This window comes from Pseudophryne corroboree, chromosome 2, assembly GCF_028390025.1.
Source record: "Pseudophryne corroboree isolate aPseCor3 chromosome 2, aPseCor3.hap2, whole genome shotgun sequence".
NCBI lineage: Eukaryota > Metazoa > Chordata > Amphibia > Anura > Myobatrachidae > Pseudophryne > Pseudophryne corroboree.
Window position 1 is genome coordinate 324,872,087 of NC_086445.1, and position 19,311 is coordinate 324,891,397.

A 19,311-nucleotide genomic window follows, 5' to 3' on the forward strand; every position below is an offset into this window, starting at 1 on the left:
AATGGTTAAATCAAATTTACTGAGGTGCTAATTAAGTCACCTATGGACTAGAAAGGAAAAACTTAAATCCTGCACCGTTGGGGTACCTTGAGGACCGCGTTTGAGAACCATTGATGAATCTGAATACAAACTGATGTTTTGTAACTGGTTCTACTAATGAGCAATTAACTTCATTCAGCATTCTGGTGCTCGAAAGTTTTATTACAAGTCTGTATGGCGTGTTTTGTATTAACAAGTAGGATGAGTGGAGGCTTTTCAGTAATCTTTTAATTCTTGTACATAAGCAACATTTTTTACTTTACTTTTCTGTTATTTAATTGTTATGGGGAGTTTAATACTGTCATTTAAAGGCAAGTTACACTGAAATGTATTTTGGTAACTTTAAATGCTTTTTGATCCTTTGTTCAATATTTCATTTTTGGCACGCAATTAAATATAGTGTTTTGTAGCTGCATATTTCTAGTATCTTTCCATGCTGGACTGGTCACAATAGCAGATTCCTATTACACTAATTAATACAAATTTGTACAGAATACGTATCTCTGCTGAACACCTCCCTGCTCCCACTTATTTAACTAAATGTAAATCATGGTTTTAAGAATGGTATCATTTCCTTTTTAAAAATGGATTGTTCTATTAGAAATCAATGTAGCTATAGAAATAGTTTTTCTTTACAGAAAAGCTAACCTCCATTCACATGTTGATCTGATCTCAAAACAATGTAGACAGCATATTAACATGGTGAGGTTCCGTATGTGTGACCGGCGGACGGGATGCCGGCAGTCACAGTACCGATGCCGGTATCCTGATCTTTAAAACTCAAACAGGGGAGAGTTAAGTATGCTACCCCCTCTCCCCTACCCCCTAACCCTCACTTCCCACAGCCTAACCCTAACCTCCTCCCATAGTGCCTAACCCTAACCTCTCCCTGGTTGTGCTTAACTCTAAACATTTAATGATACATGGGCAACAAACCATGTAAAGACATTAACCATTTACCTGGCATGGTCGCATGTGATGTGACCAAAGGCAGGCATCCGTTACCTGGTGTTGTCACATCACATGCCACCAGCTGTCCCCCGGCGTTCGTTGCACTCGTTTTGTGCTGCTTCCGGACCCTCTAATGATGTTGCGGTCTCTGAGGGGGTATATGCACAATGGGGGAAACTTTGAGCAGTGGGGGTGGGGGGGGGGGGGGATAAAGTTAAATATTAACTTTATTCTGGGAAGGGGGTTTAAAATATAATTTAAAAAAGTTTGTTTTTCTCTAACGTCCTAGTGGATGCTGGGGACTCCGTAAGGACCATGGGGAATAGACGGGCTCCGCAGGAGACTGGGCACTCTAAGAAAGATTTAGTACTACTGGTGTGCACTGGCTCCTCCCTCTATGCCCCTCCTCCAGACCTCAGCTAGAATCTGTGCCCGGCCAGAGCTGGGTGCTTTTAGTGGGCTCTCCTGAGCTTGCTAATAAGAAAGTATTTTAGTTAGGTTTTTTTATTTTCAGAGAGCTTCTGCTGGCAACAGACTCTCTGCTACGAGGGACTGAGGGGAGAGAAGCAAACCTACTAACTGCGGCTAGGTTGCGCTTCTTAGGCTACTGGACACCTTAGCTCCAGAGGGTTCGAACACAGGATATTAACCTTGGTCGTCCGTTCCCGGAGCCGCGCCGCCGTCCCCCTCGCAGAGCCAGAAGACAGAAGCCGGCAGAAGCAAGAATACATCGAAATCGGCGGCAGAAGACTCCCGTCTTTACATGAGGTAGCGCACAGCACTGCAGCTGTGCGCCATTGCTCCCACACTAACCCACACACTCCGGTCACTGTAGGGTGTAGGGTGCAGGGCGCAGGGGGGGGGGGCCCTGGGCAGCAATTAAGTACCTCCTGGCAAAAGCAGCATATATACAGTTGGACACTGTTATATGCATGAGCCCCCGCCATTAATTTTACACAAAATCGCGGGAGAAGCCCGCCGCTGAGGGGGCGGGGCCTTCTTCCTCAGCACTCACCAGCGCCATTTTCTCTCCACAGCTCCGCTGAGAGAAAGCTCCCCAGGCTCTCCCCTGCCCGATAGAGAGGGTGAAAAAGAGAGGGGGGGCACATAAATTTGGCGTAAAAACAATATATACAGCAGCTACTGGGTTAACACTAAGTTACTGTGTGATTCCTGGGTCATATAGCGCTGGGGTGTGTGCTGGCATACTCTCTCTGTCTCTCCAAAGGGCCTTGTGGGGGAACTGCATCCCCTGTGTGTGTGGAGTGTCTGTACGTGTATGTCGACATGTCTGAGGTAAAAGGCTCCCTTAAGGAGGAGATAGAGCAAATATGTGTGTGAGAGGGTGTCTCCGTCGACAACGCCGACACCTGTTTGGATATGTGTAAGTGCTGAGGTGAATTTATTGCACAAAAGATTAGAGAACAGACAGGAAATCTACCCATGTCTGTCCCTGTGTCACAGAGACCTTCAGAGTCTCACAAGGCTCACTATCCAAAATAATAAACACTGATATCGACACGGAGTTTGACTCCAGTGTCGACTACGATAATGCAAAGTTACAGCCAAGATGGCTGAAAGGTATTCAATATATGATTATTGTAATAAAAGATGATTTGCATATCACTGATGACTCATTTGTCCCTGACACAAGGGTACACATGTTAAGGGGAAGAAAGCTGAGGTAAATTTCCCTCCTCTCATGAGGAAAAAGAGCGGGAATCTCCAGACAAGAGACTGCAGCTTCCCACAAAAAAATTCTCAGGCAGTATCCTTTCCCCACTAGGGCCAGGATGTGTTGGGAATCTTCCCCTAGGGTGTCCTGTTTGCACAGAAGGTAGCACTAGCTATTCTCAGGGATCCTGCAGATAGCGTGCACATTCTAGTATATACTCAGACCGGCGATTGTGTCGGCATGGGTTTATAGCGCTGTGGCAGCGTGGACAGGTACCTAATCAGCAGAGATTGAGACCCTAGTATGTGTATATATATATATATATATATATATATATATATATATATATATATATATATATATATAATATGTGTGTGTGTATGTATATAGATATATATATATATATATATATATATATATATATATATTAAAGATGCTGTCTTAAGTGATAGATACATATATATAAAACATGCCCAAAGAGACATGAGTATACTGGGTCCTAGAGTCAAAGCTATGTCGATTTCTGCTTGACGTGTCCTGTAGAATATGCAATGGACAGATGATGCCGACTTAAGAGGCATGTGGAAGGCTGAGGATTGTGTGGATAAGGGTTCTCGGACCTGGTCTACACAGCTATAGCTGGTAATTCTGATATTTTGCCTTATATTCCTGCACAGCCTAGGAAAGCACAACATTATCAAATGCAGCCTTTCGAATAAAGAAACAAGAAAGTCCGAGGTGCGTCCTTTCTTGCCAGAGGCGGGGGCACAGGAAAGAAGCTGCACAACACAGCTAGTTCCCAGGAACAGAAGTCCTCCCCGGCCTCTACAAAAATCCACCGCAAGGCAGAGCTAGGCCCGGTGGGGGCATGCCTTCGTCAGTTCAGCCACAAGTGGGTTCACTCCCTGTTAGATCCCTGGGCAATAGATATTGTGTCTCAGGGATACAAGCTGGACTTTGAGAAGATGCCCCCTCACCGACGGCCCTGCCGGCTTCCCCCCACGAGAGGGAAACAGTGTTAACTGCAATTCATAAATTGTATCTTCAACAGGTGGTGGTCAAGGTTCCCCTCCTTCAACAAGGAGGGGGTTATTATTCGACCATGTTGTAGTCCCGAAACCAGACGGTTCGGTCGGACCCATATTGAATTTAAAATCCCTGAACATATACCTGAAAGGGTTCAAGTTCAAGATGGAATCGCTAAGAGCGGTTATTGCAAGCCTGAAAGGGGGAGATTTTATGGTGACTCGGGACATAAAGGATGCATACCTTCATGTCCCCATTTATCCACCTCATCAGGCGTACCTCAGAATTGTGGTACGGGATGGTCATTACCAATTTCAGACGTTGCCGTTTGGTCTCTCCACGGGCTTGAGAATATTCACCAAGGTAATGGCGGAAATGATTGTGCTCCTGCGAAAGCAAGGTGTCACTATTATCACGTACTTGGACGATCTCCTCATATAAGCGAGATCAAGAGAGCAGTTGCTGAACAGCTTATCACTTTTTCTGGAAGTGAAACGGCAATACGGCTGGATTCTATATATTCCAAAGTCGCAGTTGGTTCTTACAGCTCATCTGCCTCTCCTAGGTATGATCCTAGACACAGACCAGAAAAGGGTTTATCTCCCGATAGAGAGAGCTCAGAAGCTCGTGACACTGGTCAGGAATCTATTAAAACCAAAACAGGTGTCAGTGCATCACTACACTCGAGTCCTGGGAAGGAGGGTGGCATCATTCGAGGCCATTCCCTTCGGCAGGTTCCATAGGAGGACCTTCCAATGGGACTTACTGGACAAGTGGACCGGATCACATCTTCGGATGCATCGGTTAATCACCCTATCCCCCAGAGCCAGTGTGTCTCTCCTGTGGTGACTGCAGAGTGCTCACATTCTCGAAGGTCGCAGATTCGGCATTCAGGACTGGGTCCTGGTGACCACGGATGCAAGCCTCCGAGGGTGGGGGGCTGTCACACAGGGAAGAAATTTCCAAGGGCTGTGGTCATGGCAGGAGACTTGCCTTCACATCAATATCCTGGAACTAAGGCCCATATACAACGCCCTAAGTTAAGCGGAGACCCTGCTTCGCGACCAACCGGTTCTGATCCAGTCAGACCGCAGTGGCTCATGTAAACCGCCAAGGAGGCACAAGGAGCAGGGTGGCGATGGTAGAAGCCACCAGAATTCTTCGCTGGGCGGAGAATCACGTAAGCGCACTGTCAGCAGTGTTCATTCCGGGAGTGGACAAATGGGAAGCAGACTTCCTCAGCAGGCACGACCTCCACCCGGGAGAGTGGGGACTTCATCAGGAAGTCTTCACGCAGATTGCAAATCGATGGGAACTGCTACAGGTGGACATGATGGCGTCCCGCCTCAACAAAAAGCTACAGAGGTATTGCGCCAGGTCAAGGGACCCTCAGGCGATAGCTGTGGACGCACTAGTAACACCGTGGGTGTTCCAGTCGGTCTATGTGTTTCCTCCTCTACCTCTTATACCAAAGGTGCTGAGAATTGTAAGAAAAAGAGGAGTGAGAACAATACTCATTGTTCCGGATTGGCCAAGAAGGACTTGGTACCCGGAACAGCAAGAAATGCTCACAGAGGACCCATGGCCTCTGCCTCTCATACAGGACCTGTTGCAACAAGGGCCCTGTCTGTTTCAAGACTTACCGCGGCTGCGTTTGACGGCATGGCGGTTAAACGCCGGATCCTATCGGAAAAAGGCATTCCGGATGAAGTTATTCCTACGCTGATAAAGGCTAGGAAGGACGTGACAGCAAAGCATTATCACCGTATATGGCGAAAATATGTTGCTTGGTGTGAGGCCAGGAAGGCCCCTACAGAGGAATTCCAGCTGGGTCGATTCCTGCACTTCCTACAGTCAGGAGTGACTATGGGCCTAAAATTAGGGTCCATAAAGGTCCAGATTTCGGCCCTATCCATTTTCTTTCAAAAAAGAACTGGCTTCACTGCCTGAGGTTCAGACGTTGTTAAGGGAATGCTGCATATTCAGCCCCCTTTTGTGCCACCGGTGGCACCTTGGGATCTTAACGTGTTGTTGGGTTTCCTGAAATCCCACTGGTTTGAGCCACTTAAGACTGTGGAGCTAAAGTATCTCACGTGGAAAGTGGTCATGCTGTTGGCTTTAGCTTCGGCTAGGCGTGTGTCAGAATTGGCGGCTTTGTCATGTAAATGCCCCTATCTGGTTTTCCATATGGACAGGGCAGAATTGCGGACTCGTCCGCAATTTCTGCCAAACGTGGTGTCATCTTTTCATTTGAACCAACCTATTGTGGTGCCTGCGGCTACTTGTGACTTGGAGGATTCCAAGCTGTTTGACGTAGTCCGGGCTTTGAAGATTTAGGTAACCAGAACTGCTGGAATCAGGAAGACTGACTCGCTGTTTATCCTGTATGCATCCAACAAGCTGGGTGCTCCTGCTTCAAAGCAAACTATTGCTCGCTGGATCTGTAACACGATTCAGCAGGCTCATTCTGCGGCTGGATTGCCGCATCCAAAATCAGTGAAAGCCCATTCCACAAGGAAGGTGGGCTCTTCTTGGGCGGCTGCCCGAGGGGTCTCGGCATTACAGCTTTGCCGAGCTGCTACTTGGTCGGGTTCAAACACCTTTGCAAAATTCTACAAGTTTGATACCCTGGCTGAGGAGGACCTTGTGTTTGCCAATTCGGTGCTGCAGAGTCATCCGCACTCTCCTGCCCGTTTGGGAGCTTTGGTATAATCCCTATGGTCCTTACGGAGTCCCCAGCATCCACTAGGACGTTAGAGAAAATAAGATTTTACTCACCGGTAAATCTATTTCTCGTAGTCCGTAGTGGATGCTGGGCGCCCGTCCCAAGTGCGGACTTTCTGCGATACGTGTATATAGTTATTGCTTAATAAAGGGTTATGTTATGTTGGCATCCATTGATTGATGCTCTGTTGTTTGTTCATACTGTTAACTGGGTAAGTTTATCACAAGTTATACGGTGTGATTGGTGTGGCTGGTATGAGTCTTAACCTGGGTTCCAAAATCCTTTCCTTGTAATGTCAGCTCTTCCGGCCACAGTTTCCTTAACTGAGGTCTGGAGGAGGGGCATAGAGGGAGGAGCCAGTGCACACCAGTAGTACTAAATCTTTCTTAGAGTGCCCAGTCTCCTGCGGAGCCCGTCTATTCCCCATGGTCCTTACGGAGTCCCCAGCATCCACTACGGACTACGAGAAATAGATTTACCGGTGAGTAAAATCTTATTTTTTTAAACAGAGGGGTAGGGGGTTTATAAAACTTGTGTTTTTTTTTTTTACTACTAAGGGGCTGTGGGGGCCTACTAATATTAGAATTTAAGACCACTGTGGGGTCCATTGCCAGTGGGGGTTGGGAAGTTATTTAATAATGGGAACCTATGGACAAACCTCCTAGATTAAAAAAATCTCCTAGATTAAAAAAAACTTTATTAAGTAATAAATAAAACCTGACAATTCCTCAGTGTGTTTGTGGGGAACAAATCCTCTGTTAAGTGGTTAAAGCAAGGGTTGCCAAAAGTTTAGCGAGGCATTATGGACAGTAAAAAGTGGTCTGCCTTTTACTGTCCATAATTATGTGCAAAAATAGGCAAAGCTGCTGGAGGTGTGTTCTGTAAAACGACGCCCACTGCTGGCCTCTCTGATCCACTACTGCATCTGAAGCTGCGTTGGATCAACTGCACAGACATCGCCTGTCATCAGACATCTGAGTAACACCTAGGTTACTCAGGATATGCCATAATTTTATTCTGCCATTGCCTGTGCTACTGGCTTCAGCACACCCAGAAAACATGGTAGACAAGCCTGTCTTCTGCAGTGCACCCCCTTCACGCCCCCAAACGGCGGCAGACTGTCCCTCACCCAGCCGCGCACATGGAAATTTTTCTGTGTGACTTTGGTGCATTTTGAACAAGTTGTGACAAATATTGAATGAAGCATAGCAATCAACCCTAAGGTATAACAAAATAAGTGTATTTGAAACGGCACATCATGCCAGTTACACATGTTCTATTGTGATATGAAAATACGTTAATTATTATTTTCTTTTTCCCATCAATAGTCTTATCTACATCTTGCAGTCTCAAATTGCCTGTTATTTTACTCCGTTTCAAAAATGTCAAAATCATTTGTTGTCGTTGTACAAATTCTGTTAAAGATAGAAATCGGTCTTATTCATGACTGTTATGGGTATCTGTAAGTAACATTTTCTTTGTGTACTAAAAAGCAAGTCTTTTTAGTTTTGCTTTCCTTGTAAAGTGTTTATTCTTTGTGAAACCCTGATATGGTTTGTGTGTGAGAGCAGTGCATACGCTGTACTGCTTTTTGTCCGGAACAGGACAGATTTCAGGAGTTAATGTAGTTCTATCTGTCTTTTTCATGTTATTTGAACAATATGAAAATGACCATAAAAATGTTACAAATGTAGGATGTTTCCAGATCCAATATAAAATAGGGTCTGTCTGTAAGCATTAGTTCCTAAGGGAGAAGAAAACTTTCGGGACTCTTTCATCTGTGTTTAAAAGAAAGTATTATACCACTCTTGAAATTTCCTATTCACACCTGGGTTATTTATTACCATAAGACTGTAGCGACCGCTAATCATTCCAACTTTACAGACTATTTCCCTTGAGCCCAGAACTGGCCAAACTGAGCATACACACACTGCAATCTTGATAACGACTGTACTACATATGGCATAGTTTGGTCACATGCTATATATTGTTGCTCCGGTACACGCTAGAACAACCATCATGCCACTCTGTTCTAGGTAGTGTCATGAGGTGACGTTAAATTGGTCTGACATATCTTTTGTCATCCAGTTTGCTGTGCACACTGCACCATAGGCACCAAACCGCTAGCGATATCGCTAGGTTTGATGTGCAGAATATCAAACCTGACCTCTTTTCATGCGACTGCAGGAGCACACACATTGAGCATACACACTGACCAATGTAGGTAATATGTCGTTACGAAGTGGCATATCATGCCGACATCGCTCCAGTGTGTTCCAGGCTTATGATGTATTTTGTTTTATATGTACTCTGATGTAGAAACAAAAAAAAAAGCATATTGTCACCACAGATCTCACCATTCCCTTTAAGGCTATCAATTAATAATTCAGTGGTTCTTAAACTCTGTCCTCAAGGACCCCTAACTGACCAGGTTTTAGATATATCCATGCTTGGCCACAGGTGCATACCTCCGAACTGTCCCAATTTTGGCAGGACAGTCCCGTTTATCATGGTCTGTCCCGCTGTCCCACCGGCGGGTAGCAGTGTCCCACAGTAGGGGGGGCAGTAGGGAGATTTAGCAGAGCAGCGGTGAATAGATGCTGTGCGCATGCACAACCGATGCGAGGATGGGGCGCACTGGTCCTAGACTATCACTTCCAGGGAAGGTGGTCAACTCAGGAAAGCAGGTTGCCCATAAATGTACTGGAACTCAGAGCGATTTACAATGCATTACTGGAGGCGGCTCATCTTCTTTGTTTTCAAACAATAAGATTACAGTCAGACAATGCTAATGCAGTCACCTACATCAACAGACAAGGCGGTAATCAAAGTTGCATGGTGATGCGAGCGGCCACTTTGATTCTGACATGGACAGAGAGAACAGTTGAACCTCTCTCTCCGCAGTGTTCATCCCAGGAGTGGACAACTGTGAGGTGGATTCTCTCAGCTGCCAGGAGTATGAGCACTACATCCAGAGGTGTTAATGCCCTAGTTTGACGTGATGTCCTCAGATAGACCTAATGGCATCACGGTTGAACCATCAACTCCCAAGATACGTGTAGAGAACACAAGATCCAGCGGCGGAGGCAGTGTACGCTCTCCCAATTCCTTGGCCTAACAATCTCGTCTACCTCTTTCCACCAATTCCACTTCTTCCTCGAAGGCTAAAATGCAGAAAATCTGAGGCAGTCAGAGGCATTCAGGTCACGCCAGACTGGGCTCGGAGAAGTTGGTTCTCACCTGCGAATGCTACTATGTTACTCGGCAGTAGGCCGGTTGCGGCTGCTCATTAGCACCGCATCTGGTGCTCTTCTGTTTCATGGTGTGAAAGAAAAGGTGTCCCATCTATGGCTTTTTGTCTCCTGATTGTTGCTCTTTCTACAAGATGGGCTGGATGCTGGTCTCCGCCTGGGTTCTATTAAGAATGCAGATCTCTGCACTGTCAATTTTCTTTCACCGAAGACCAGCCCTTCTCCCTGAAGTACAAACATTTAGTCAGGGAGTGCTCAGATTACAACCACCTTTTGTCCCACCTACAGTTTCGTAGGACCTTAATCTGGTGCTCACGTCTCTTCAATCTTCTATGTTTGATACATTGGAAGAAGTAGAACTAAATTATCTGTCGTGGAAGACTGTTCTCCTTTTGGAACTGGCTTTGGCTTGCCGTGTCACTGAATTGGGGGCACTGTTGTGCAACCCTCCTTACATCAGTTTTCACGAGGACACAGCTGAACAGTCCTCTTTCCTTCAAAAGGTGGTGTCTTCGTTCCACATAAATCAGCCTATTGTGGTTCCTTCCTTTAAAGACCACTCTCGACAACCCTCTACCTTGGACATACTCAGGGCCTTGCGAATTTACATCACTAGAATGGCATATGTACGTTAATCTGATGCGTTGTTTGTGCAGTACAATGCAGTTCAGTGGGGTTGGCCAGTTTCAAAGCAGACGTCAGCGAGATGGATTCGCGTAGCTATCCATTGGGCATATGTCAGCAACTCTAGACTCCTTCTTCCATTTTAGCACACTCTACCAGATCGATGGGTGCATCTTGGGCAGCACTTCTTGGTGCTTCCACAACACAGCTGTGCAATGTGGCCACTTGGTGTTCGGTTAACACGTTCTTTAAGTTTTACACTTTTGCAGCTTCGGCCTCCAGGTTTGGTCAGCTGGTCTTGCAGGTTCCCCAGAGCTCTCCCACCTGTGGAAAAACTTTGGGACATCCCAAAGAAAATGGGATTTTGGTACTTACCGGTAAATCCTTTTCTCCGATTCCACTGGGAACACTGGACTTCCCCCTGAGCGCTGTTTAACCTGCCTGTTTGTACATAGTTTTGTTTTTCGTTTCTGGTTGTTTCTACCTTAGGGCTTAATTCAGCATGGAATCTTGCTACGACAGCGTTCGCATGCTGAAACCCTGTGCAGTGTGCACACACACAGAAGCCATACTGTGCGTGTGCACACAGTGAGATGCGACAGAATCTCACATGTGCGAACGCCTCTGCCTGATTGACATGCAGAGGCATTTAGTGGGCGGGAGGGGGCATCGCATCGGCCTTTTGGGGGCAGCATTGCATCGTTGTGAGAGGCGTGATCCAGACAATGCTGTCATGTCCAGACCATTTGCGAGGTGGGCCACTGTGACCCAAAATATAGTAGGTAGCCACCTACCTTTGCAGAAAACATGCGCTCACATGTTTGCAGTGGGGGGCGAAGGACCTGGCATGTGGAGCGGACTTGCCCTGTGCTGGGCGTCCCCCCTCCTATCAGAGTAAAGAGTTGTAAGTGTGCATTTTTTCGCACATCTGAATTGGGTCTTTAATCCTCCTATTCTCCATCTCCTTTCGGTCTACATTTTTCTAACTGAAAGGATGATGGGTAGTAGAGGGGGAGGAGCTTCACACTTCTAAATTTATCATAAGTCCCCATCTCCCACTAACCACTCCTCTATACCCCAGTGTACTAGGTCCAGTGTCCCCTGTGGAATCAGAGAAAAGGATTTACCGGTAAGTACCAAAATCCCATACAGGTTGAGTATCCCATATCCAAATATTCCGAAATACGGAATATTCCGAAATACGGACTTTTTTGAGTGAGAGTGAGATAGTGAAACCTTTGTTTTTTGATGGCTCAATGTACACAAACTTTGTTTAATACACACAGTTATTAAAAATATTGTATTAAATGACCTTCAGGCTGTGTGTATAAGGTGTATATGAAACATAAATGAATTGTGTGAATGTAGATACACTTTGTTCAATGCACAAAGTTACAAAAAATATTGGCTAAAATTACATTCCGGCTGTGTGTATAAGGTGTATATGTAACATAAATGCATTCTGTGCTTAGATTTAGGTCCCATCACCATGATATCTCATTATGGGATGCAATTATTCCAAAATACGGAAAAATCCGATATCCAAAATACCTCTGGTCCCAAGCATTTTGGATAAGGGATACTCAACCTGTATTTCATTCTGATCTAATTTTGCGTCTACAAAGTGCACCCATTGTCGAAAGCATTTTTCTATTTTTTAATTGCTTAATGTCAACCACACTAAATTTAACAAATAACATGTTGTCCCATTATAAGATTTATAAACTGACTACACTAGGGAACAGCATGATATTGGTATTTTTAATGTTATTGTAAAACCTAATGTATTTTGGATAATAACATTGTTATGGTTATTTTTTTACTGTATTGAAGCAGAGAAGTGAAGGGGGTGGGGGCATGAAATAATCTTTCAAATATATCAAGGGTTTTAACAAGGTAAAGGAAGATAAATTTACTTCACAGAAAGGGGAGTGGTTAAGTGGAATAGCCTTCCGCCAGAGGTGGTAGAGGCTAAGACGGGTGTGGTATGTTAGGTAGATTAGATTTAGGTCGCCAGTGTCTAGGTCGACCACTATTGGTAGACAGTAAGTAGGTTGACATGGTTTCTAGGTCGACAGGGACTCTAGGTCGACATGAGAAAATGTCGACATTAGGTTTTTTTTGCCTTTTTTGTGTCTTTTTCTCTTCTTTGCTCGCCATGCTCCGGGCAAGGTGCCTCGCTCCGCTACCACTGCGCTCGGCACAGGTTACCGTTCCCAATTGTAGTCCACGTGGATCGTAAAGTATGAAAAAAAAAATGGAAAACTCTTGTTAACCTTTTGTCATGTTGACCTACTTATTTTCGACCAATAGTGGTCGACCTACTTACTGTCGACCTAAAGGCCGGATCCCTGCTAAGACAGTAGAACAATTTAAACATGCTTGGGATAGATATATGAATATCTTTACAAAGAACTAAGGAAATAGGGTTGATGGTAACTAAAGGTTAAGAAAATGGGCAAACTAGATGGGCCAAGTGGTTCCTACCTACTGTCAAATTCTATGTTTCTATGTCAATGACCAGATGTGGTGGTGTTTTTTTTTTTCTTCTTGTTTTTATTTCCTATAAGTAAAACTGAGCGTTACTGGCAACAGACGTAAGCATCATTTATCCTTGAACAAAAAATGATCAGCTCATACATAGGGGACAAATTGGATCTAAAAGGATTGTGCATAAGGCATCCCTGGCCAGTCATCTGCATTTTCTACAGTAGCATCCATGTATTATGTTCTCATTTATTCAGTTTTACGGAACTCAGTCACTGAACTTTTTCACCAGTCACTTGTTTTGATTTGTTTCTTTAAATTGTCAGTAAGTGCAGGTGAACATTGTTCTGCACAATAGTAATGGCTGTCATGTTTGTGCCCTGTCATATTGTACTTCTACTCCATCCATAGATCATAGTTGCTGAATTCTATAAGTCAGTGGTTCTCAAACTGTTTTTAATCAGAGCGCCCTAGAGCAGTGGTTCTCAATCTTGGTCCTCAAGTACCTCCAACAGTTCATGTTTTCCATGTCACCTAGCTGGTGTACAGGTTTATTCAGTACTCACTGACACATTTAAAAGACCCACAGGTGGAGCAAATTATTTCACTTGCAATCTTGTGAGGAGACCTGGAAAACATGAACTGTTTAAGGTACTTGAGGACCGCAGTTGAGAACCACGGCCGTAGAGTACCAGAATTTTATTTACGGCACCCCTAGGCCAAACATTTTTTATGGAGAAACTTAGAAAGAAATATGAGATTAAGTAAATTGTTTTTATATGTCATCCTTATGTTCAATTGTGTGGTAAGGGACGTGGTTTGATTCTGTTTACCCTCATATTTTAAGTTCAGCAGCCACCAGTACTGGTTTTGCCTATTACTTCGACCATAACTAATTTTAATTGGTCCTGAACCACCAAACCAAGGCACTCCTGCAAGTACTCTGAGGCACCCCAGGGTGCCACGGCACACAGTTTGAGAACCACTGCTTTAAGTAGTGAAAATCTTGCTTGTCCATAAAAGTAACTTTTGCTCCCCATGTCTTTTGGGCATGGGATTACCATTCTATTATTCATATTGTAGAGCGCTACAGAGTTTTACGCTGCTGTTATTTTTCAGTATAATGCCTTTTTGATATACGGTACATTAATGCATTGTGTCTTTATTTTTGCAAGATTAAGTCAATGTGTGTTCCTTTTTTCCCCCTCTGATTAGCTTGAAAATGAGGATGACTCCTCTGAAACCTCAACTGTAGAACAGCCATCAACCTCCACCCAAGCTTCTCAGACAGCCCAGACATTAGCACCATCTGCAGTAGATGCATCTCCACCTCCGTATAGCAGCATTGTTGTGGACACTACCACAGACACGGGTACGTTTAGTAATACTCTGTAATTTTGGGGTAGATATGTGTTAACAACACTTCATAGCGTGAGCTGTGTAAAGAAAATACATGCTGGACCTAGAGTTTCTGTACAACAGTTAAATGCTCTGTTGTTATTCATTGATTAAGTTCACCGTTGGCAGTGCACTGATTGCTGGGACCGTGGTATGTCACTCTGTATTTAATCGGTGTAGACCGTACCCTTCTGAGAAAACTGCTAGATCTAAACGGCAGAGAAAAGCATCATGACTCCTGCCCTGTGTCTGTCGCTACATACAGAGGTACCCTGTATTCTTCATAGCACCTGCTGTCTGGTAGACTGTGACCATATCGTGTCCACGGCATGCATCTATCGTAGAGGTCTTTATATACACCATACTCCCTGACTATACTGCATCTTCAGCAGCTGTGTCTGACCGCCGCCACAAACCACTTACCCAGGAGTGGCACTGACATATCAGTCTTAGTGTTCACTTTAGGATTTTTTTTTAGGGCAGGGTGCTGATCACTGAGGAGGGCACATTTTAATTTTGAAGGTCACATTTTTGGTGTGACGCTTTGCGCACAAAGCATAGTGCATATGTCTATAGTTGTTATACGTATATTTTCCCCTTAGTGTATCATATACCGATACATACATACTGTATAGGAGACCCATGTAACACCCAATATCTGTACTGAGAAAAATACTGTATATGTCCAGTCTTCTTGAAAGAACGGCTGTTGCATATAAATAATAAGTAGATAATGAAGGTTTCTTCCAGTACTGAAGTAGTTCTAATCCTTATGAAAAGTTAAGCAGAGGGTTAAAATATATAGGTACAAAATAAGTCTGTTCTTCTACTAGGGAAATAGTGTAAGCAGTACATGCTCACTGCTTACCCTGTTCTTTCCCTCTTTATCAGAATGCTGTGTTATACAGGCAGCCACAGCAGTGATGTCATTTCCTCCTCTATCCCATTCGCAGAGGATAGAAATTGTGTTCCAATTTCAGAGATGGGCAAGGAGTAGACCACTGCATTGTAACATGTACTCTGACTGTTGCATTCTGTATACAAGAGGGTGATTTCTGGTCCTGCAGGGTGCACTGAGAAAGGGCAGGGTGCTTTTTCACATTTGAAAATGGGCAGGGTGCAGCAACCTACTGAAACAGCCTAGAAGGAACACTACAGTCTCATATACTGTTACTGTGTCCCTATCTTATATACAAACTTTAATTAACATTAATACTAGCAACAGTGTACACCGGAGACATGGAGTGGCACAGCCCTATGTCCTTTACATTGGTCCGTGCACTCCATGCACTTCCAACGGTGAACTTATTGAACCACCACTTGCTGGTATGCGCACTTTTATTCTTTCCATTAAGAGATCTTCTGTTGCCTCCAATCCAGTCCCCTTGGAATATAAAAATATTAAGTTGGGAACATTAACCATCAAGTATTCCTGGCTCTTGGTAATTATAAGAACTTTTTTTTATTTTTTTATATTGATTTGGAATATTCACACTGGGACTTATCTTTCTCCCTAAAACAATTAGCTTCTCAGGGATTATTTATTAGATGTGTAGCCAATACTTTGACACATTTTGTAAATACCTTTTTATATTGCTGCATAAGTGTCTGATTGCATTTTATTGTAACTGTTTTATAATAAATTGTTAAAATATTCATTATATACACTGTTTCATATCTAAGTCTATCAATATTTTATAAACTGAATGCCCTGCGCTACCCATTCCTTCATTTTCTATTGTTGTTGTACACCGAGAGCTCACATATCTCTCAGTAGGTAGCTACTGTGACGGTTTCTGTTTAAATAACTTATTTAGCATGTACATTAAAATTCTATAATTATATTCCTCTAATATCAAATATTGAGCACTTAGATCAGTGTATGTTTCACACACTCTGTTATCCTGAGGATTTGTAAGGTATCTCAGTGCTTTGAGCATTAAGCAATGTAGAATTCAAAGTACACCTAAACATAGACCAAATGCAGGCATAAAAACAAAAGCTAGGGAGGGCGCTACTCATAAAGCCTAGGGCTGAGACCAGGAGAGCCAGTATGGCTCAGTGTGGAGTGGACAGCAGGGCGGTTGTTCCACTAGAACAGGGGTGTCAAACTCAAATTCATCGGGGGCCGCATCAGCAGTTTGGTCCCCATCAAAGGGCCGGTTGTATCTGTAGGTCTATGTGTCCACTCTTTATTATCATAAATTAATGTCACTGCATTCAATTATTACTGTTTTTTGTAATAATGTAAGTAATAACTAGCTCTGAAAGGGGGAGACGCAGAGAGAGAGCGCGAGGGGGGAGACGCAGAGGGGGGAGAGACGGAGAGAGGAGCAGAGAGAGGGGGAGACAGAGAGGGGAAATGGATAGTGAGGAGATAGGGATAGAGAGGGGGGAGAGACGGAGAGAGAAAGGGGGGAGACAGACAGAGAGCGAGAAAGGAGGAGAGACGGAGAGTGGGGGGAGACAGAGAGGAAGGAGATGCATAGAGGGGGATACATGAAGAGAGAGGGGGGGCAGAGGAGCGAGAGAGAGGAGGAGCAGCACTTTCCACTTGTACAACAATAGTATTGCATTTTCCTGCCTGGCATCAGTAGTGCTTACAATCAGGGGCTGTCACTGTGCATGGAGATGGCTGCCAGTGACTCTATGCATCCCTCCCATGAACTTTTGGCGCTGGTGACAATCAGGACCGGGGTGTAACAGCCAGGTGTCCGTGTGAACAGCAATAGAGAGAGGGACTTGGAATAGTTAAACAAGTCGGGCACATGCAGCATTTGAGTCTATGGTGGAGGAGCTGAAAGCAGAGCATCTCCTTCTCCCCCTCCGGCCGGGAGTCGGGACCCGAGTCACTGACTGTGCAGTGACTGTCTTAATGCACAGGGCTCCGGGGCACTGGTGGTGGGCAGACAGGCGCAGCATTGGTGGCGGCATTAAATGAGTCAGTGAGACTCATTGTAATGCCGGAAGCTCGGGGACCTGAACCAGCTCCCACCGCGGGAACAGTCAGCCCCCCTGTCACCGCTGATTGTAACAGCTCAGAGCTAAAGCAGCATCACCACCCGGAGCTGGCCGCAGGATCACGGAGTACCCAGCCCCGATCCCCGGCTGCGGAACACTGGCAGCTCTCAGACCCCAACACCCTCCTCCAGCCGCAGGTTATCCACTGTCCGAAGCACAACTCACCAAATCGAGGAGAGCTGCGCCATCAAGTCCGCACTGGCAAGGCTCCACCTCCTATTTTTAAAGTTTGCAGCCGGGCCACAGAGCCATCAATCAATCTGGCAGGCTAGGGATTGGCTGCAGCGAAGCGCGTCCCACGGACCCACCCATGTTTGAAATGTGAGTCCGCGGGCCATCAGACGAGGTCTGGCGGGCCGGATTTGGCCCGCGGGCCTTGTGTTTGACACCCCTGCACTAGAAGAATAAAAAAGGGCAGTAGGCTTGGGTTAAGTAGTGGTTTCTAAAGGATGATTGCAATTAGTGCTTGTTTAAAGAGTAATACAGAGTAATAGGAGTGGGGGAGGGGGGTGGGTTGGTTGGACTCGAGAAATGAGCTAGAAGATGCCATGCAGTTGGGGAGAAGGAGCAGAAAAACGAAAAGCGATCAGTGTATAAGGGAAGGGTATGACGTATAGACTTATGAGGGTAGACTTATGGTGTCTAGGTTATGCCAAATGTACTGTAAGAGTCTTAAGAAAATGACAAACTTTCTTAATTGTCCAGGCACATTGAATGACAATACATCTGGATATAGATGCTGCCTAGAATTTTAAAGTTTTACTGTTACAATAAAATGAGTGTTCTTTTTAATTGCAGTGCTCATATCTCCTATAATTGTACATCTTTTGATGTAGGAGGCTATTACAATTCAAGGGATTCTTTTTTTCCCCCAATATATATTTTATTGAGGTACAGAACATACATCGGTATGCAATAAAAACATAAGACATAGCCATATGCAAAAAGAGAGAAAAAATGCAATAAAGCATGCTAGGTTGAGCAAGGTTATAGTCTCAAACAATACTTCAAACATTTTTTCTATTTTTCAACATATAACCCAGAATATATAGAAAATAGACCGCTGCAAAACATAGTAATGAGCAAAGAGAGGTCTGAATTAGCAAAAAATTGGACTTGAGAAAACGTCCATCCACGTGAGTGACTAAAAACATAAACATAGACATAGACAACAAACATACATGGAAAAACCAAACCATTACCTGCCAAGGCCAGGGGACCGCCGACCCATGACTAAAAGGGAAGACAAATAGTCTGAGAGACTATGCACAGGATTCAGAAGATTATGATATCAATTCCTGTTACTATACAAACCAATAAGAAAAGAAAATAGATGCATACTTTCAAATGCAAAACTTTCAGATAGATGGTTGGAGGTGCATCATTAAGCAAAAAACAATGGCCATTTAAAGGGTTGAGGCAAAAACCACTAGTGGGTTTTATCCAAAGAAGGCTTAATGTGTGGTGCACTCTTTTTTTAGTTAAAAATTAACATTTATTTCTCTGACGTCCTAAGTGGATGCTGGGACTCCGTAAGGACCATGGGGAATAGCGGCTCCGCAGGAGACTGGGCACAACTAAAAGAAAGCTTTAGACTACTGGTGTGCACTGGCTCCTCCCACTATGACCCTCCTCCAGACTTCAGTTAGAATCTTGTGCCCGGCTGAGCTGGATGCACACTAGGGGCTCTCCTGATCTCCTAGAAAGAAAGTATATTTTAGGTTTTTTATTTTACAGTGAGATCTGCTGGCAACAGACTCACTGCAACGAGGGACTAAGGGGAGAAGAAGCGAACCTACCTAACTGGTGGTAGCTTGGGCTTCTTAGGCTACTGGACACCATTAGCTCCAGAGGGATCGACCACAGGACCCGACCTCGCTGTTCGGTCCCGGAGCCGCGCCGCCGGCCCCCTTACAGAGCCAGAAGCAAGAAGTGTTCCTGAAAATCGGCGGCAGAAGACTTCTGTCTTCAACAAGGTAGCGCACAGCACTGCAGCTGTGCGCCATTGCTCCTCATGCACACCTCACACTCCGGTCACTGATGGGTGCAGGGCGCTGGGGGGGGGGGGGGGGGCGCCCGGGGGGGCGCCCTGAGGGCAATATAAGACACCTTGG

General features: G+C 44.8%; 1 protein-coding gene across 3 annotated transcripts in view; it reads left to right on the plus strand.

Moving 5' to 3' along the window:
- NDFIP2 (Nedd4 family interacting protein 2) overlaps positions 1–19,311 on the plus strand; it is a 216,316-nt gene that overhangs the window by 37,439 nt on the left and 159,566 nt on the right. For all 3 annotated transcript variants that reach the window (XM_063952999.1, XM_063952998.1, XM_063953000.1), the window contains exon 2: positions 13,994–14,150. In XM_063952999.1, the coding sequence (XP_063809069.1) occupies positions 13,994–14,150 (157 nt within the window). The remainder of the gene's footprint in view (positions 1–13,993; positions 14,151–19,311) is intronic.